General features: G+C 29.5%; 4 protein-coding genes across 7 annotated transcripts; 1 reads left to right on the top strand and 3 right to left on the bottom strand.

Moving 5' to 3' along the window:
- Positions 1-3,568: 3,568 nt before the first annotated feature.
- On the bottom strand, positions 3,569-8,542 carry Ctr9 (RNA polymerase-associated protein Ctr9). Its single transcript, XM_035084510.1, has 6 exons — positions 8,326-8,542; positions 7,977-8,075; positions 5,603-7,567; positions 5,400-5,516; positions 3,842-5,229; positions 3,569-3,763 (listed from the first exon to the last, which is right to left on the bottom strand). Exons 1-6 carry the CDS (start codon positions 8,365-8,367, stop codon positions 3,703-3,705), a joined length of 3,672 nt encoding a protein of 1,223 aa, XP_034940401.1. The 5' UTR covers positions 8,368-8,542; the 3' UTR covers positions 3,569-3,702.
- A 353-nt stretch (positions 8,543-8,895) lies between these two features.
- On the bottom strand, positions 8,896-10,251 carry LOC118067656 (E3 SUMO-protein ligase NSE2-like). The gene is made up of 5 exons (XM_035084511.1): positions 10,053-10,251; positions 9,826-9,974; positions 9,574-9,667; positions 9,276-9,468; positions 8,896-9,194 (listed from the first exon to the last, which is right to left on the bottom strand). Exons 1-5 carry the CDS (start codon positions 10,129-10,131, stop codon positions 9,086-9,088), a joined length of 624 nt encoding a protein of 207 aa, XP_034940402.1. The 5' UTR covers positions 10,132-10,251; the 3' UTR covers positions 8,896-9,085.
- A 1,279-nt stretch (positions 10,252-11,530) lies between these two features.
- On the top strand, positions 11,531-14,736 carry sra (RRM_RCAN_like domain containing protein Sra). 2 transcript variants are annotated; one of them, XM_035084517.1, is made up of 6 exons: positions 11,531-12,166; positions 12,249-12,512; positions 12,583-12,772; positions 12,974-13,126; positions 13,201-13,348; positions 13,556-14,736. In XM_035084517.1, the coding sequence occupies exons 2-5, from the start codon at positions 12,261-12,263 to the stop codon at positions 13,332-13,334; spliced, it is 729 nt and encodes a 242-aa protein (XP_034940408.1). In that variant the 5' UTR covers positions 11,531-12,166; positions 12,249-12,260; the 3' UTR covers positions 13,335-13,348; positions 13,556-14,736. The 2 variants fall into 2 exon arrangements, with proteins under 2 accessions (XP_034940408.1, XP_034940407.1); XM_035084516.1 differs by having other exon boundaries at positions 13,201-14,736.
- A 1,527-nt stretch (positions 14,737-16,263) lies between these two features.
- Cul5 (cullin 5) lies at positions 16,264-20,079 on the bottom strand. 3 transcript variants are annotated; one of them, XM_035084523.1, is made up of 10 exons: positions 19,939-20,079; positions 19,608-19,833; positions 19,261-19,470; positions 19,005-19,187; positions 18,475-18,931; positions 17,930-18,399; positions 17,436-17,855; positions 17,081-17,361; positions 16,880-17,003; positions 16,264-16,805 (listed from the first exon to the last, which is right to left on the bottom strand). In XM_035084523.1, the coding sequence occupies exons 2-10, from the start codon at positions 19,608-19,610 to the stop codon at positions 16,611-16,613; spliced, it is 2,343 nt and encodes a 780-aa protein (XP_034940414.1). In that variant the 5' UTR covers positions 19,611-19,833; positions 19,939-20,079; the 3' UTR covers positions 16,264-16,610. The 3 variants fall into 3 exon arrangements, with proteins under 3 accessions (XP_034940414.1, XP_034940413.1, XP_034940412.1); XM_035084522.1 differs by having other exon boundaries at positions 19,700-19,833; XM_035084521.1 differs by lacking the exon at positions 19,608-19,833 and having other exon boundaries at positions 19,879-20,013.
- Positions 20,080-20,115: the final 36 nt, after the last annotated feature.

Raw genomic sequence — 20,115 nt, 5'->3', positions numbered from 1 at the left:
CTTCGGATAAAATAGTTCTAATATGTCTGGACCAATATGATCCTCAATATAATTAAATCTATTTAAATTCAACTAAACTGCTTTCAGATCTAACTGAATCTCGAATCTAATACTCAAATTCTGATCTCACTTGATCTAATTAAATCTAGAAAATTTCTTTGAAAGTTTTAGCAGTATGGTTATAGCATGTCTAATATTTTATTTTAAATTAAAAGCTATCAAAACTTTTCCAAGAATTTCTACATCCCTTGTAAGATTATTTATCATAAAACACAATACTTTCAATCACATATGTTCTCGATATTTTCTAATAAACTTATATTCAATCATTTCTTTAGATTCAAAGAGAAACATTTATCATAGTATGTGCAAATAATTCTCGATAAATAACCTCTATCCAGAAGATGGAATGCAGTGATGACATTTGTAGGTGAATAAACCATCAGACTCTCTGGGATCTAAAAAAAAAACCTTTAGAATTTTTTTCTAGAATATTTTAAGTTTGGAATATTTGCATATGCCATCTACAGTATCATAAGGAATAAGAATCTTATTGAGTGTCACTATCAGCAATACAAACATGATTATCATTGATATGAACATAATGTTTTTTACTGTATGTAGTTAGGATAATATATTAGTTACTAGACAGGATACTTTTAACCTTTAGTTTATTTTCCACAACCAAATAATGAACTTAGCCCTACCCTATCAATTTATTTTTTTGGCAAAAACGTTTTTCGTAACTGACAGCCAACTTAAAATAAGCTCCCTAAGTGTGACATTTTTTGCCTGGACTGTATTTTGGTTGAGTGGTATTTGTTCAATAAAAGAAAAGTAGAGACGAATCAAGACAAGAAGAAACGACAGTTAAGACAAAGGCATGAAAAACTAGAGTGAAGATGATTGTCACAAAAGTAAGAGGTAGAAGTAACGACTAAATATACTATACAAAATAAAGTCTATACTCACGTGTTGGAAAAAAAGACAATATAAACCTTTGGCCTTTAGATATGTATCCAACCTTCATTTCTTCATTGGATAAGTTGACTCATTTATTTTTGTTTTGTTTTTCTGTCTACTGAATTTAACGAAGAAAAATGAGACTTTGAATGCTTTAAGTCGAAAGAAAAAATTTATCAGCTTTACTTTCAGTGATTTGAGAAAATCACCATTAGCTTTGAAACTCAGTAACTTCTAGGTTCCAATACAATGTATTCAGAATAAATCTGTATCTGTAGGAACGATCCAATGAATGTTGTATCTACATTATTTAACGATAGTATAATTGCTTGTACCAGTGTAATTTTCATTAATATAATTGTAGGTTTGAATTTGCCTTGGATGGAGAACCATATATCTGAAAGAGGAGTTGAAGGTAGCAAGAAATCAAAATTCATTGAAGCTTCCAGATTTAACGAAAAGCCGTGTTTACTTCGATTTATGTTTCATTCAGAAATTGGCAAATAGAAACATCTGAGATACTGGAGTTAACGAAGTGACTGATGCTTGAGGTAAGTTTAAAGGAGAAGAGATTGTTTCGAATCTCAAATTTTGATGGGAATCACATCAAGTATTCTCTTGAATCTTTAAACAAGTTATAAAGAAATAAATGCATACGATAAAGAGATTCAATTCTACGATGGAGCTATTTCAATTCTAAAATTGTATGCCAGTTATCATCTTTTTTTATGTTTATAATAAAACTACAGTAACTCATCCAAGAATATACTGGTAGTTTCAGAAATCAGATTGTAAAATTTCTTCTATTAGCTCATGATATATCTTACCCTAAAGCACTACAAAATATTATCATCATCGTAAAAAAGGTCTACATTGTTTATTTTATGTGATGTCTACAATTTCAACTGAAGATAGTGATATATGTAATAAGAAGAAAGCACATAGAACCAGGACTGTTTGGAACAAAAAGAGATACTTTTAAAAAGGATTCAACATAATCAATGAGTGTTGTACCTCTTTTATCAACTTCTATGGTAGCCATAGATCTACCTGAACAGCACTTACAACAACCAGAGGCAATTTGGTCTATTTAAGGGTAGAGCAGATTAAAGGAGGTCGAATTACATGAATTTGAATGTAAATAGCTAGTTTTTTGTAGCATCAAAACTTGACAACAACTCATTTTTGTGTTACTAGAGTATTCCAATAAAATTTGCTGTCTCACTAGTAAACATAAAAGTAATTATTAATTAACAATCTAACTGTCACTTGAGCTACATTTACCATATAATTTGATACTATAACATTAATTGATTATCCATACATTTCTAAAAAGCTAATTGAATTTGTATAAATAATAACTACAGTTACTGATGAAATGATTATGATTCACACCTTATAATACCATAGTTGTGGGTAATGAAATATGACTTGGAGGAATAGTCGATCGAAACAAGATAAACATTATTATTTATTTAGATGTCTGGACAGAGTCATTGAGGATATATTAATGTTACTTGAGTCTGTTGTAAATTTGGATCAATTTCTCTGGAGCCATGTAGAATTAATGATCTCACATTGAGGCATGATACTAAAAAGCTGCCACGAAGATAAGCCAAATTGCTTGCAGCAACGATAGTCTAAAGTGTGCTTATTTGGCAATATCTCTACAATATTTTTCTTTTTATTATCGTATATTTTACAAATGCTCCTTCGTATTACTTGAGTCTATTTTTTTTCTCCTTTTCCTTCATTCGTCCTTATGTACTTTTGAAGTTCACAGAAGGTTGAATACACTAGTGCATGAACAAATTAAAATAAAAATCCAGAATTTCGGAGTCATTTTACTTAAATCTTATGTTTTACTATTTTTGTTTGCAGAATTTCTATGTTGGTTTGTATTTATTAATTATCTTTTTTAATTTGGAAATATTTTAATCATTTCAAAAAAAATGCTTCAATACTACGATTGAAATATTATCTTGCTGCAATATTGAATAATTAATTATGTTTGAATTGATAATCAATCTGATAAAATTTTGATTAAAAATCATTTTTTAAATATAATAAAATGTATTCTTCGTGACCTTTTATATATTTATTTCATAGAAATTTCTATCAACCAAGTTTTGCTAGGTATTCGATAATTTTCGCATCGCTAATCATTATTTACTTTTGAAGTTACAGTAAATAAATAAACTGCAAATGCCAAAAGGTTTCATCTCCTGATTTTAAAATAAAAAAATTATTTATCTTTTTATCAAACTTGATTTATGATTTAAAATTACTGAGTTCACTCCCAATATAAAATTAGACTTATTTGCAGAATGATAAAATTCTTAATACTCTACATCAGAGAATTGAACACTAATAACGAAATAAAAAATCAACTTGGTTGTTACGTAATAGATTATTTGATTAGAATTAAAATAAAATAAGTTTCTATCTTTTACGTAACATGATTTAACTACTAATTATTTATTAGTTATTACGCTAAATTTATATTAAGTGATTGATTTGTCATAAAACAATACAAACTTGGGAGGGATTTTGATAAATTGAATAATGATGATAATAAATTAAATTTATTTTATAGACTCACAGAGTATTTATTTATTCCAGTATTATAATATTAATAACTATAATTACAAACAATTTCTCACCGATATATCTAATCGTTTGTAGCAACTTATATCTATATATAATATAATATTATAAGTAAGATTGCATTATAAGGCTTTAATGGTTCGAACCCTCATCACTTTCGGAAACAGATTTTCTGGAAACTGGCGAGGCAGACCTGTAACAATTATTCAATCAATGTTAAATTGTTTCCTCTTCAACCTATTATTTAGAGGATAATCAAATTGTTAATTACCTAGCTGAACCGCTTGCACTACGAGACCTACTCCGAGATCCACTTTTTGATCGTGACCGTGATCTTGATGGGCTTTTACTTCTTGATCTCGACTTGGATTTTGAATGCGAACGTGATTTCGATCGACTTTTGCTTCTAGACTTCCGTTCTCCTGACGCTGAACGTGAACGGCTCCTAGATTTGGACCTAGATCTTGATTTCGAGCGTGATCCCGACCTTGACCGAGATCTCGAACCACTTCTCCTAGATCCACTGTTTGATCTCGATCGTGATCTTGACCCACTTCTTCGAGATCCTGAGTGCGAACGTGCTCTTGATCCAGATCGAGACCTCGAACCAGATCGCGACCTCGACCTGCTATTTCGTGAACCTGACCTCGATCGAGATCTCGAACCACTGTGCGATCGCGATCTCGATCTTGAACCTGAACGATTCGATCCACTTCTCGACCTTGATCGAGAGTTGCTTCTCGAACCACTTCTTGCTTTTGAACGAGATCGAGACCTTGATCTTGAAGCTCTTGATTGTTCTGAATCAGAACTGATTCTTCTTTTACCCCTGCTTGGACCAGCTTCATCACCACTGGCAATCTTAAGTCCTTCATCACTCTCAGACTCACTTGTGGAAATAGTTTCTTTTGATAGGAAACGAGGATTATGTCGAGTAACTTCCGGCGCGGGTTTTTTAACTTTTTTACCACTTCCGACTTTTCTTCCTCTCTTGGCTCGAGGCCGGTCACTATCAGAACCACCACTGTCGTCATTCTTCCTACGACCTCTGCCTTTTCCTTTTCGTTCTTTACCTTCTCCACTAGCTTTCCTCTTTCTTTTTCTTTCTCTTGGAGCTTCTTCCCTCCGCTCTTCACCCCCAGAACCTCCACTGTCGCTGACATACTGATCGCTTCTTGATTTTTTTCCTTTCTTTGTTTGTTTTTCAGATGGCATCTCTTCAAAAACAAGCGCATTCTTTGTTTTTTCCACATATTCTTGCCTCTTTTGTAACATAGCTTCTTCTTTTTGTTTACGCATTTCTTCAAGTTTTCTTTGCTCTTCAGTTTGTCTTAATTTAAATGCTTGTCGCTCTTCTTCTTGTTTTTTCCTCAACATCTTTTCTTCTTCATCTAACCTTCTAGCTCTAGCAACATGATATTGTGCTTGAGATAGCAAGTCTTGACATCGCCGAGCTTCTGCTTCTGCAAGTTGTTCCATCCTGTCTCCATGAGTAGCTAAATACTGGAAATACTTATGTGATAATCCCAGCTCATGCACTGCTTGAAGTACTGTCGTAAGAGTAGACTTTTCATCCTTAAGAATTTGCGTAGCAAGTCTTTGTAGCACTAAAGCTATATTATACAATAAAACTGTATCTTGGGGAGCGACTCTTCGTGCCTAAAATATTGAAAAAAGTAATGCATAAATTTATATTAATTGTATAAAATAATATTTGAATAAATATAATGTCATATTATTAAATAAGTTTAAAATTTAATTCTAAATGGAAGATAAAATTGATAGTGATGAAGTAGAATAGACTGTTAAAGATATTCAATTAACATTACCTTGAGTAGAGTCATTTTAGCTTCCTTCAATTTTCCTGCCTTGAAGTAAGCCCTCGCAAGATATTGGAGTACTTCAACGTGATGATATTTATAGAATTTTCTCAGGCAATTTTCATACTGAAAAGTCATATACCATTAATTTACTTTATGTTATCTATCTCATGCTCTTATCTTTACTCTCAAACACTCAAAAGACTAATTACCATTTGAATAGCGCTGACAAACTGCTTTTGCTCGACATAGATGTGAGCGATATTCAGCCAAACATCACAAAATTCAGCTGTAGCTTCACGAACTTGGGCAAATATATCACGAGCCTCGTTGACACATCCTTTATGAGCAAGAACAGCACCAATACCATTTGCAGCCCAAATATTCTTCGGATCATTCCGTAGTACTTGTTTGTACATAGCTAAAGCACGATCTTGATGCCTTTTCTCACGCTCCTTATCTTTTCCACTTTGATGCAGAGTCTGTAGCCAAATGTTGCCCAAAGCAATTAAAGAATAGGCATCATTACTTGATGAAGGATTTTTCAATATTCTTTCGAATTTTTTTTGACCAGGCCCCCATTCCATCTTTGCTAGATGAAGATTACCAAGCAGCGACCATGCATCAGGATGTTCATTATTAATTCTCAAAGCATCTTTGAACCAATCAGAAGCTTCGTAAATTTGACCTTTATCTCTAGCCATACATCCAAGTCTTAAATAGCAATCCATATAATTTGGATGCTCTTTCAAAATGTCCTTATATAATTTCTCAGCACGGTCGAAAACACACAGAGCTTCATTCAAACGAGCTAAATTATAAGTCGTAGTAACAGCAATAGAATTGTAATAATTAGGATCATCTTGGGCATCAACTTTAGACCTTGCTAATGATTCTTCAAGATTTCTTCTAGCCTCTTCAAGGTTGCCTAAACGATAATGCAGTGCTCCGACATTATTTAAAATTTCCGGAGGTATTTCAGCCTCAACTTTTTCTTTCAGAATTCTTGTCGCTGTTCCATAAGCATTCAAAGCTGCATTTAAATCACTTTGCTCTAGAATTTGTGCTAATTCAATCCAAGCTTCAACGTCATCTGGGAATTGTTCAGTTACTTTTCTTAAATGATTTTTTGCAATATCTCTTTTGGATTGCGAGCTTGAATTAGCATACAATGATCCCAAGATCTTCATTGTCTCATAATTGCCTGGTTGAGCTTTTAGAACTTTTTCAAAACACTGTGCAGCATTCTCAGGGTCTCCTCGATAAACATACATCTGTCCGAGGCCAAAATGAGGTAAAACAAAAGCTGGAGGTGCAAATTGTGTTGCTTGATAATAATATTGGAATGCCTGATCATAGTCCGCTTGAACGTGGAATGCTCGAGCAAGCTGATAACAGCTTTCAGCACGCATGGCTTCATTTTCAGTATTGTGAAAAGCGTGCAAAGCTAAATGTTGGACTTTACTGTAATCTTTTTTGAAGAAAAAATGATTGGCAAGATGATTCAAAACCATAGGATTTGTTGAATCTATTGTGTAAGCTTTTGATAACATTTGGACACCACTTCTAATGCTTTCAGGTTGTTGTTGATTCAATTTTAACACTGAGAGACCGACTAGAGCTCCAACGCATTGACTATCAAGTTGAAGAGCTCTTTCAAATGCTAATCGAGCTTTTTCTTGGTTGTTCAACTTCATAAAACAGTGACCCATTCCTAATCTTACTGCTGCTGGGCAATTTGGATTTGTTCTTAGAGCTTTTTTGTAGAATGCTAAAGCTCCTCGATAGTCTTTCTTGTTAAAAGCTATACATGCTTTACCCAGGAGTGATGGAATATTGGCTGAAGCATGTTGCAAGACAAAATTGAATTGCGTATCTGCTTGATCTAGTTTATCCCCTTCAAGCAAACAAAAATATGCTCGACCAAGTAAGTGGTTTAGATCGTACATCATAATTTTATCTGCTGTTGTATAAAGTAAAGTTGCTTTTGTGAATAAGTCTCGCTTTTTATCCTTGTTCTTTTCTCGATTGGCTTCTTGCACATAGTATGCTGCCAACATGTCCAATGCACGCATTTGATCTTTTTCATACTCTCTGTATTCAATATTGGCATCAATTCGAGACGATTCAAGGATTTTAATAAAATCCTCAATTTTATGTTGTTTATAATATTCAAGCTGAAAATTAAAAAATTCAATTATTTAGAGAACTGTAAAAAAATGAATATATTTTAATAATTAACTTTTGATTGAAATATATTTATCTTATGTAAGAATCAAATATAGTCCAATCATAAATGTCTAGTTCTTTTTTATCAAAACAGATGGAATATTATTTGTAAATTTTTTTTTTAATTTAATTTTGCCATTAATGATAAAAATTTAATCCAACTTATTTAATTTATCAGAATATGTTACGTAAAAGATTTTAGTTATTTACACACTACAAAACAATTTATTTTGAATTTTAAAAATATTAAAGAATTAAAAAGAAATGGTGCTATAAAATTATAAATAAATATTTTTCAAGTATATAACTTATTTTTCATTATAATAAACAAATTATGTATAAATAATTTTTACTTACAGCCAAATTGACCCATATATTAAGTTGTGCATGTTCTTGTCGCAAAATACCCAAAACTTCATCGCCTTCAGGTAATTGATCTAAACAGAGTTCAATAACCTATAAAAAACAAAAAAAAATTAATAACAACAATTCTATTAATTTATTAAAAACATTGTATTTGTATAATATGAAAGACAACATTACTTTCAAACTTGAAAATTTTTGCACATATGATGCATCACAAACACCAATTTTGAGGTTAGTTTCATTGCAATGTTTGATGCCGTTGATTAGTAAATAGATTACTTTCTGATATTGTAAATAATCAATAAACCTAATAAGTTTACAATAATAATCAAGAACTTACCTCATCCGTATCACGAAGAGGAATTTCAATGGAATTTGCCATTCCGGCAAATTTATCAAAACTTGACACTCCTTAACAAAAAAAAATAGTCAAACTGAGAAGAATTCCACAGTTGCTCCAATGCTTTCCGACTCCCCACTACCGATTATTTACCCCTTTGACCACGTTTTCCACTATTGCGCAAGCGTACAAGACTGCTGGGAAATTTCCGGGTGCTGCCGGTGAGAAATTCTGTTTTCAATTCGACTAGAGATCCTTTATGACAAAGTCCGGCAAAATGAGTCACATTCTAATTAGCTGATGGAATCTGAATGCATGTAAATTAAAGGGAAGAATAAGCAACAAGATATCCTAATGTGTTACCTATGAGCTTAGACAAAGTTTGAGTTTTTTGTTTATAAATTATTTTTAAAGTGAATAAGTCTATTATTTATTCAAATTTATTCATATTATTTTATGTTTTATATTATAATGTAACCAATACTAAAATTATTTTAAATAAGTTTTCAAATGAAGTATTGAAACAACTTATTTATTATTCATTTATATTGTTTAATTAACAGTATTTTTTTGAACGACTTTTTTTGATCATTTGTTTTAAAAACTATCTGAATATTAATTAATCTTAATAAATATAGCAAATGTCTGTTCCTTAATATATCTCAAGTATGAACTTTTATGAAAAAATATCTTGTTTCCATTAAAAAACTTAAAATTATGATGTTTGTTCTACACAATAAAATGATATATGAATTGCATATTAATCTGAACGATTTGCACATGCTTCTATACATATTTGAGCAACAAGATCAGGTTTAAGGTACGATTTATTTAAGAATTCTTTGTTGCGGCAGCCAACGATTGGGCATCTGCAAAATAAATTACATATTAATGATTACATTTATTCTTTGTTAAATTAGTAATTGATTAATTTTGTTAGTTAAACATACCTCGTAGCATTAGAATTTCTAAGTACAGCATCTATGCTAGCCTTATCATAAATATGACCACAAATAGTGTTTTTCATGGGATGTGTCATCTTAGCCTTGCTAATAGGACAAATAAGATTGGCATAACTATTCAAGCCTTCGTCAGTTATTTCCATTTCTGTATCAGTATTATTGACGTTGACTCCAGTCATAACTATAATAAAAATCAATGATAATAAACAAGAATATTATTAATAATAATTTCCTTGATGTATGTTTGATTGTTTAGAGTGCAAATGTATATTACAAATAACCTTACTTTTAACCAACTTTTCAACACACTCATCATAATCTCGTATATATTCATTGTCTGATATATCAGGAACAAATGACGATGTTTGTTGATTGAATTCCTAAAAATGAAAAATTGTAATAATGTAAAATAATACATCTTTTCAATGTATATGTGATAAATCATCTACTTCTATTGTGATTTGACTACATGTTACTGCTATGTTACATAAATATGAATTGAATAACTAATATTTATAATTCTTTTATCGTGTGCTACCTCTAATAATTGTTGTTGATCACTTTCTCCGTCTTGATCTATTGATTGATTCATTAATGTATTTATATGTTTCAAAGTTTCAGTGCTTTTAACATAGTCTTCAAGACATTCTTTGAAAGTATCAAGTACTTTTTGACGTTTATTCTCCTCTGAAAATAATAAATAATATTGTAATCCATTTTTCCTTATTAGATAATGTTACAATTAAAAAAAACACTGCTTATTACCAAGATAATTAATCGCATAAGATGCAGATTTAATCATGTTGTCACAAACTGATTGAAGTGATTTTTCAAACTCCGTCATATTTATATCTATGTAATTTTCTTTTTTGTAACTTAAATGTAATATTATTTAATTTGTTAAACGTTTAAAATTGTTATGTTTTGACTGATTTAACTAGGTTATAATCATGACAAAAATGACAATCGGTTCCATCAATGCTTTGTATCTTCTGAGCCTGACTTTTATCCGATGAGAAATTACCAACCGTAGGAAAAATTTGGTTAAAATCGAAGATTTATAGGCGCGTTCATTTAAACATTACAATAAGTATGTCATTAATTTAATTTAAAAAAAAGGCTAGGCCTTATGTGGGGGAGGATTTAAGGAAATGAAAACTTATTTCCTTGAATTGGTAATAAATTTGATTTCATAAAATGATAATAATAATAAGTAAATTTAATAAACACAATTGACCTAATTTACTTTTTTTCGAAGAATTATTTTTTAAATGTTTTGAAAAAGTATTATAATCATGTCACAGTAAAAAAAAACATATCTATTAATTTTAATGGTTGATAGTCAACAAGTCATGGTTATTATATTTTTTTCCAAAATAGAGCGGAATATTCTAGTGTTTAGTGAATTTAATGGTAATTATTTGGAAGTGGGATCCACCCTATTTTTGGCTTTGTTTTTTCGATATAGCTCTATTTTTTATCATAAATGCGCCGTAAAAATGAATAAAATAAAAAAAAAAATTCCTATATCATAATTTTTCGATTTTTTATAGCCAAAAATAGGGTGGACCCCACTTCCGAATAATTACCAATTTAATTAAAGTATATTCATTACTATAACAATATGGCATTGAACATAAAATAATTTTGTCTAAAGAATTACTTTTTTTTAATCAATCTTATCTTTTTATTAAGAAATTTTATGATTTGTTTTTTATTTTAGATAAAATTTTTTATCTTCAAATATGTATCATTACTTACAATGAAACTTTAATTTTATTTGAAAGACAAATCATGATATCTATTAGTGCTTTGAAATAAGATATCTTTTTGATATCTGGACGTATGCAAAAGATTTGAATAATTTCACTAAAATTCTTCAAACAATTAAACCCATAATATTACTTGAGAATATTAAAAGCTCTCTTTGTTACAAAATAAAAAAATAATTCTTGTTAAAACATACTTTGCATTTTATAAAATTTAGAAAACAGTATTACATGGGATTTCTAATATTATTTTTTTAGGCTGTGTTAAGAACATATTATTTATTTTTAATACAGAGTTTCAATACACGTACATAACTCGAGTTTTAATTATATGACGTCATTCCTTTTCGGATTTGCGCACGTGAACGGAGTACGGGAAGATATATCATACATAACCTCCGGAACGGGAAAGCTACATTGGTTTTTTTATTGTGCCTTCGTATAAAAAAATCCAACGATATTTGAAAGGTCAAAGTTAAAGCTGTAATTCTGTGTTAACAAAACTAGTAATTAGTTTTAAAATAGCCATTTATTATTATATATAAATATTAAAATATTTTTATGAGATTTAGTGACAGCTTAATACTGAATTATTTACATTTAGTAATCCAAGTTTGGATGAAATTGTATGGTAACAAACGGAGCCATTAGATATGCCTGCGCACGCCTACGCTCTTTTCAATGATTGCTACTACTGTGTAGTTCTCGGATGAATTAAAAGTGTCAATTGCGAGTGATGAACAAATTTACAATGACGAAATTTTGTCAATAATCTTAGTGATAAAATACACTTCAATGTCGAAGTAAAAATATTCCATTGATGTTAACAAAGAGTATAAGGCTCCATATTGAAACGTGATTCGATGTAGTGCAGAGTTAAATACATATCTAAAGATATCAGTGAAGTTGTATAGATTGCTTATTTATCTTAGTAAATTTAGATGTTTGTCTTTTTCACAATACCATTATTAAGAAATATCGTGTATTATCTGTACTGTTTCAATTGATTCAGAAATGAAATGTTTATGTCAGTTTGTTTATTGATGTTTATGAGTTGAGCTTCCTGCTATAATTCCGAAAATATATATAAATATATATTTTGCGATAAATGTAAATATTGTTCTATTGGTGTATTGCCTTTTTATTTTACACATTAAGAGTTGTTACATTCGTTTAACTTCAAATCTTCCAGATCAACGACAAAATGGATGAAAAACGTGGATTTCCTTTATCAGATGATGAAGAAGAATCAGAAAATATCATCATCAATGAGGTAGATGGCTTACCTGACTTACATCCTAATTATGAGGAGTTGACACTCGATTTAGATGAAAAAAGAGATCGAACAAGTACGGATATTAGAACTCTTGATGAACTAGTACATGACGAAGATTTGCCAACATCCGTTATAGTAACGAATGTAGATCCTCGAGTTTTTAAAAGTGATAAACTTAAGGTAATTTAATATTTTTGGTTAAAAGTTTCTTTTAAATTCAAATTATTTATATAAATGGTCAATTTAACAGGCTGAAATAGAAGAATTATTTAAACAATTCGGTAAAGATGCAACCTTCCAGTATTTTAAATCATTCAGAAGAATGAGGGTAAATTATAAGTCTCCAAGTGCTGCAGCTCATGCTAGGATACAATTGCATCAAACAAAATTTGGTGATACCGATATTAACTGCTATTTTGCTCAGCCAGTAACACCGATAGGTTTGTATTAAAAAGAAACCATTTTATGAGATATATTTTTAGACATTAATATTTAAAAATGCTATTTTTAGCTAAACATTTATTTTCCAGTATCTTCAATTTCTTGTTATTCTATTTTTGTATATTCATATTCCTGACAAGTCTTTTTTTTTCAATATTCTTTCAAAGATTATTTTGAGTATTAATGATTATCTGTTTCAGATATCGAAGATCAACATCTTCAACCGCCTGCTCTTACAAAACAATTTCTAATTTCACCCCCTGCGTCTCCTCCGGTTGGCTGGGAGCCACGACCAGAAGACGAACCCCTAGTTAATCATGATTTATTGGCTGCCATTGCTAATTTATCACCAGGTACTTACATATATCTCTAACAACCTACTTACTCTATCAAATTAATTTTATCTGATGTTTGTATATAAATGTAGGTGGAAGTCACGAACTACATCCAGGCGGATCTGGTCAACCTGGAATAGTAGTACATGTATGTGAAAACTCAGCATCTAACAATCCTTTAAAAAGAGCTCCACCCATACAACACACCCGTTGTCCTGATCATTAAAAGATTTTTTTAGGGTAAGTGTTGTTTGCAATCAGTGGCTATAAATTATTTAAATAATCCATCCAAATTAAATAATCAATGATGTGATATTTCTGCAATTAATGGATTCAAAAAAAATATCATTTCAATGTGAAACGAAAAAATTCACCATGAAGTGTATTGAAAGATTTGTGTCAAATTTAAATGTAATTAAATTTGTGTTACCATCTATATTATTTCAGTATTCCATAAATATATGAGAGTCAATTCATGTACTCTTTCTTCGTTTTTTATCTCAATTTTCAAATGTGATGTTGAAAAATATCTATTAAGCTCATTCTATGCTAAGTGAGGAAATGGAGTATATTCAGAAGCTAGTTATTGATAACTTGGAATATCGTAGTGTAATTAACGAGCGTTGATACCATTTAGTTCAAATATTTATTGAACAATAGCGAATGGTATATTGTCAATTAGCTGCCAGGCTTAGAATGTAAGGGAGTAAAATATCATAATTGTATTAGTTGAAATATAAAGTTCATCTTGTAGTTATTGGATTACATTGTTTGAGTAAAGGAATAATAACAAAACAAATAGCCCGCAGTTGCAGAAATTTTTTTGTTTAGTGTAACAGCTGGATATTTTCTGTAATCAATAAGATTTATTGAGCACAAATATATGTATATAAATAGATATATTTTTAAAATTATTATTTATTAAAGTATTTACTGAAATGTGTGGTTTCTGAATTGTAAACAAATGCGCTTTAAATAATATTAAATTACTTTCAAAAAATGATTCATGCTTCAATATATGATGTTATGTAAGAATAAAAATGAAGAAATAATTAGAATAATAACATGAGCACAAACTTTTTGAATTACATAAATAGTAATAATTTAAAATGTGAATAGAAGTGTTTTACCTAATTCGTACTTGAATATGTTTTTATGACTGTACCAACAAATTTAGTGTACAAGTTATCTAATCATTTTGAGAGATTGTAATAAAAAACCAATAAATGAAAAAAAAATTTTCTCGATTCTAGAGTATTAATAATTGAATAGAATTATGTAATCTTTCAGAAAGGAATTAAAGTCATTCAATTACAAATTTATTCATTAGATTCATTTAAAATAAACATTAAAATTGAATGGAATTAAAAAATATTTTCTGAGCAGCTCCGCATTAAAAATGGTATCACCGAAAATATATTTTTATATTAAAATTAAGAGAAAGTGGACTGCAGAAATCAACTATTTTACATTAAATAACAACATTACCAATATAAGAGAAGCCCAATATCTCAAACAACGGACTCTCTTAATCAAACTACACAACTTTAGATTAATATCCAACAAATTCCAATATGACTATTAATCAATCTAGAGGTGCAATCAAATAAAAACAATCTTACTGCTATCATTTTTTATTCCTATTGCACAAAACGGTATTCCAAATATACTTCACTTCCTCTAAAATTAGTCATTTCTTAACTCAATCTCTTCTCCATAGAATCAAACGTAACAAAAAAACAAAAAAAAGATCAATACAATTGGAGATCAACGTAGGCTAGATATTTATTGATGAAAATGTAAAGTTTAAAATTTTAGAAATTAAAAGAAAATAAAAGAAAACAGCTTGGTGGTAATGTATTCTACAAATAAATTACAAATTGATATAATAAATTCTTTAATGGTCTATAAAATATTCTTGGCTGTAATCAGAAACCCCAGATATGCTTTAAATTCTAGCCTAACGTCGTATAAAAAAAAATGAAAAAAGATTCAAAAATATAGAAAAAATATTAGTATGCTTACGCTCAAAACATCGAATTTGAAAGGCTAATCGTTTCTTAATAAAATTGTGGAGTAAATAGATTGGACAAAAATATCAACAAGTATAATCTATTTATTCATTAAAAAAATATTTCCATACTAAAATTATACGTTAATCTTTACGTAAATCTTAACAAAAAAAAGATATCGAAATATATTGTTAATTCTTATTCTACACCTTTAATTATTATCAATGTTAATTGTATCTTTCAATTAAATAGATTACCTCTCGATGTAAACTTATTCTATATGTAACTATCAAGAGTCAAGCGAGTAAAATAATGTAAACGGTATATTTGGATGGCTGGTACATCCATTAAATAGGTAGAAGGAAGAGTAAAATAAAATATATTTAGTTAAAAAAATATCCTTCAAGCAGTAAATTAAATCTAACGAACGTAAACAATTAATGTAATCTGATGTGTGCATGTGTGAGTGTGTATATATAATTTATAAAATTACAATTACGTACAAAAAAATCATTGTAAGCTACATACTCTTGCAATGAAAGAATGTTCTTCAATTTTCAATAATTATAAAATTGTTTTTTGAAATCGTCGTTAAGTCAGTCCATTTATGTGGATTATTGTTATCAGAGTAAATTATTGACTGTTACATGATAATTAAATAAAATCAAATAATATAAAGTGTACAATAAAGTCATGTAGTTCATTCATTATAATTAACGTACATCAATATAAAGTATCATTTAAAAATTATTTTGCATGAAATAATTCTTCATTCCTTATCATTTTATGAAATACTATTATTAGAATTTTTAAGTGTTTTAAAATAAATACTATAAACTACGAAATTTTTAAAAATTTCATTTTTATTTATTACAATTCAATTTATACATAGTATGTTTTATAAATCACGGAATTATGTGAAGGCTTTATACAAGACTTTTTCTATCGTAATTTCATGCATCATTGAAATTCATAAATTACCTTTATAGATTTTTGTCCACAAAGAAACTATGATTTTTTATTCAGTTATTTTTGTTTTGTAAAAATTATAGGCCGTTAATTTAATCGAATTTTTAATCTTTGATCAATTATAATAGAATATTAGAAGCCCGAAAAAAATATCTGCAATTAAATTTGTTAAAAAATTACGATATTTATAGAAAAAGCAGCATTCGGAAGAATTTTTTATACAAGAATTTTTATATTTTAATTAGATAGCACACTCGACTGTATTTTTTTTTATCTTTTACTTTTGTATATCATAACTATTTGAAAACATTGTGATATGACTTAATACATGATCATGAAAAATGAAAAACCTCTTTTCCTAATGGTATTCGTGTCAAGAAATCAGCACAGATAATTTAGTAATAAGTCTATTAATTTGTTTCACCATAAATTTAACAGCTAATTACTCATTTTGTTAATATTATAAAAATATATAATTAGTTATAGAATTGAAAAATTGAATTAATCCATGTGAAAAATTTTTATGCCATATATACGAATGTGTTAATATCTTCGTCATGTCTTCGAATGTATTTATGCTCAATCAACCATTCAATTTGTTCCTTAATCATCTTTTTACTCGGTAAGAACATATTTTTCAGTATATCCACCAATTCAGTTTGTAGTTGTGCATTATTTATTTTCTTCCTCATTTTTAGAATTTTTATTATGGCTTCCTGCATTTAATAATTTTCATAATTAAATAAAACAAAACTTATAGTGATATCATAATAAATCAATAGTAGTTTACCTGAACTCGTAATATCCTAAGTTGAACAATACATTGATTATCCTCTTCTTTACTTCGTTCTGTTGATAATTGTAATCTGCCTATCAAATTTATCCTTCCTCTCTTCTGAAGTTTACCGTTTTTTCTACGATGAACAAAATAATTGTAACTTATTTGATATCTGATATGTTAAATGAAAATATGAATAAAGATGATATTTACATGATGGCAAATTCTTGATTTACCCAGAATCTTGAATCATGAGCAAAATCTTTAGGGTTAAGAGCAGCAGGTTCGACCATTAGTAATTGTCTTTTTAATTTAGGGAATGCACAAAGTGACCAAAGTGTACGTCGAAGCTCTGGATCTGGAAGTTCTGTAGCTAATCTTAGATTTTCGTAAGAGATTCTTTCCATAGGACGTTGATTCCACGCAAAAAGAACTGCCATTTGAAATGTAGTAACATCAACATCAAAACGTCCCACTTGATTGGAAAAAGTTATCTAAAAACACAATTGTAATAAAAAAAATGAATTTCTGACGTTGTGTAACAAAAAATATAATTAAAATGACTTACTGTGCCGTTTGACATATGATGATACCATTGAAGTTTCCTACCATTATGTTTCTTCTTATAAAATTCTTCTACTTCAGGAATATAATCTTCTAATTGTAATGGCAAGCTAACTGTAACACGTTCACTACCTCTTGCCCATGCCCCAGCATTTAATATTTTAATATTGATACTATCGGCAATCGCCGCGCGACATTGTTCTTTGAATTGTTGATTCAGATCTTGTGATACTTTGATATCTTGGAACATTCTTGCCAGTTTATTTACGTAATCAGCTGGCATTCCAACTTCACGAAGCCATTCAACCATATTCTCTTCTTTTTCAGAATCAGCGGATGTGTCCAGAATTAACCTTCTCGTGAGATGTGCTTTATGATACCGCATGAATACATCTTTATTTTGAACGTATTTTAAAACTAAGAGCTGGAAAAAATGATAAATTTTAATTTTTTATCATATTTTAAATTACATTTTCATGATTTTTAATAAAAACTTACCACATCACGTAATTTACTTTCAATTTCATCAGAGGTAAGTTTTTTACTAAGAGGAGTTTTCCTAAGTAACATATCACAGTAGTTTGCCAATAGTTCAGGACACTTTGATTCTGGCTGGCCATTGTTATTATTATTAGGTTTACTGTTAATAACTGCGGCTGCTCCAGGAGGTTGTTTCGAAGGTAATTCTAATCTAAAGACTGTAGCATCATTAACAACAAGTTTATACGCTTTATCTCGAGCAGTTAAAAATCGTGGATCGTCATCAAAAGCTTCTTTAACTAAAGTAGAAAACCTTCGAAACTGATCTAACAGCCTCTCTACATATTTTTCTGAGTCTTGAGTTATAACATCCACTGCTGCCATCATATCAGCAAGACCTGCACTGGAAATATAATCTTCGAGATCTTTTAACATAGGTCCAACTCCATCCGGAATGCGATCCATTAGTTTCAACATTAAACGTAATTCTGAAGAGAAATAGTTATTTTCAATAATTTACAGATTTCTTGAATATAATAATATTGATAGATAGAGAAACTTACTATCAGTTTGATGATCATGAATCATACGTGGACATTCAGCTAGAATAGCTGGCTTAAATGTGGCTACAAGAACTTTAACACAACATTCTGTTAGCAATTGTACACTTGTGCTATTAGGTTCTAGATATTTTTGTGCTCTCAGTTCTTCTTCCCTTAATTTTGCTTCAGCATATCGCATATAGTTTTCAACACCATGCGCTTGTAATTGCTCTGGTGCTTTTACCCAGTAAAATGATTCTGTAGTTTCGATGTATGCGGCTTCAAAATTTTCTCGGTAAATTTGAAGCTTGTCTTGTGGGTTTGAACATAAATTAACGTATGATTCTCTAACACCAATAACTAATTGTGAATCAAATGCTTCGCCATTTCTTTCTGCTCGCACTAATCTCATTGCTGAGTCTTGAAGTCTTTGTTTAATATCATTAAATATACTTTGATTCCAACTATCTAACATCATCTAAAATTAAAATAAACAACTTTGTAAAACGATGTTTTGTTTAAATAAATAAAAATGAATCAATAATAATTACTTTGCGAACAAGGCTTTCTTCCGGTTGAGTTTTTTTTGGACCATTTGAACCAGTTTTTCCTGCTAAAGAATTCTCTAGTTGTCTGAAAGGCGTAGGTAAATAATTACATTGAGTGAAAAATTTCCTCCATTCTGCTATATAAGCCTTTAGTAATGCTTGCTCTTCTTGATGTGCTAGAACTCGCTGTAAAATTAAATTATACAAGTAAGAGAAAGTCTTTTTTATAGTTTATATAATTAAATGTCAACAAATTTACTTGTTGAGCTTGTTTTATAAAATCCATTATATCTTCTTTTAAAGCTTCCTGTAATTTCATGGGTCCTTTTTCGTCCCACATACAAGCTAGATAAATAGAGTAAAAGAGATCTTGCCATTCTGCTTGGGTCACAGGTTCTTGTTTCAATAGTTTTAAAATAATAAGCCTCATACATGGCCAATTTTCTTCGAAAGGACATTGAGTTTTATTCTAAAAAAAAAAAATTATTTGCGTGTAGTTATTAGTAGTAAACACATGTAGAAAAAACAAATTTGTATTGCACAGTGATAGAATACACAGAGATACAATAAATAACAATTGATGCAAGTCAACAATGACATTTTTACCATGTTGTTGAGTTTTGAATAGAATAATTTACTGTTATAGCAAATTTTACGTTCAACGCAAATTTATTTCATAAAATAAATTCAGAAATTACGTTTGTCATCTTAGAATAATCCGTTGTATGATGAAAGATTGACAAATATATATTAATCTTAGCTCCGAAATAATTTTGAAGGTAATTGATTTAAAAATGCAAACTAGTTGATACTTTTACAACACCTTTATATTCTGAAAACAACGAAAGATAAACATGTTTGTTAAATGACAACTAACCTTTATTCCGGCCATCACACAAGGTTTGGCATACCCTATTCATACCAAATATTTTCGTACCTTTTATTTTATTCGCAGAGAGAAGACTGATTGCAATAATACCATAAGGATTTTGATTTCATTGCAAGTGTCGCCGACGATTCCACTTGGTTTTTTCGAACTACCAAGTAGTAATATCGGTATGACAGAGAGGTTTTATCATCATTCTAACTAGAGTATGTTATCTGGATAAATTGT

Source organism: Chelonus insularis, unplaced genomic scaffold (assembly GCF_013357705.1).
Source record: "Chelonus insularis isolate UGA/USDA-ARS -01 unplaced genomic scaffold, ASM1335770v1 contig_395_pilon, whole genome shotgun sequence".
Lineage (NCBI taxonomy): Eukaryota > Metazoa > Arthropoda > Insecta > Hymenoptera > Braconidae > Chelonus > Chelonus insularis.
The sequence above is the reverse complement of the archived record's forward strand: the minus strand, read 5'-3'. Positions and strand labels throughout refer to the sequence as shown.

Excerpts from the sequence above, each read along its gene's own strand:
- Ctr9 (XM_035084510.1), bottom strand. The coding sequence starts at position 8,367 with ATGGCAAATTCCATTGAAATTCCTCTTCGTGATACGGATGAG. Across the intron at positions 7,568-7,976 it reads ATATATGGGTCAATTTGGCT|CTTGAATATTATAAACAACA; the intron begins GTAAGTAAAAAT and ends TTTAATTTTCAG. Across the intron at positions 5,230-5,399 it reads CTAAAATGACTCTACTCAAG|GCACGAAGAGTCGCTCCCCA; the intron begins GTAATGTTAATT and ends TCAATATTTTAG.
- LOC118067656 (XM_035084511.1), bottom strand. The coding sequence starts at position 10,131 with ATGACGGAGTTTGAAAAATCACTTCAATCAGTTTGTGACAACATGATT. Across the intron at positions 9,668-9,825 it reads ATCAACAACAATTATTAGAG|GAATTCAATCAACAAACATC; the intron begins GTAGCACACGAT and ends TTTCATTTTTAG. Across the intron at positions 9,469-9,573 it reads TGTTGAAAAGTTGGTTAAAA|TTATGACTGGAGTCAACGTC; the intron begins GTAAGGTTATTT and ends TTTTTATTATAG.
- sra (XM_035084517.1), top strand. The coding sequence starts at position 12,261 with ATGGATGAAAAACGTGGATTTCCTTTATCAGATGATGAAGAAGAATCA. Across the intron at positions 12,513-12,582 it reads TTAAAAGTGATAAACTTAAG|GCTGAAATAGAAGAATTATT; the intron begins GTAATTTAATAT and ends TCAATTTAACAG. Across the intron at positions 12,773-12,973 it reads TCAGCCAGTAACACCGATAG|ATATCGAAGATCAACATCTT; the intron begins GTTTGTATTAAA and ends TATCTGTTTCAG.
- Cul5 (XM_035084521.1), bottom strand. Across the intron at positions 19,188-19,260 it reads TTATAAAACAAGCTCAACAA|CGAGTTCTAGCACATCAAGA; the intron begins GTAAATTTGTTG and ends TTAATTTTACAG. Across the intron at positions 16,806-16,879 it reads TTAGGATATTACGAGTTCAG|GAAGCCATAATAAAAATTCT; the intron begins GTAAACTACTAT and ends TATTAAATGCAG.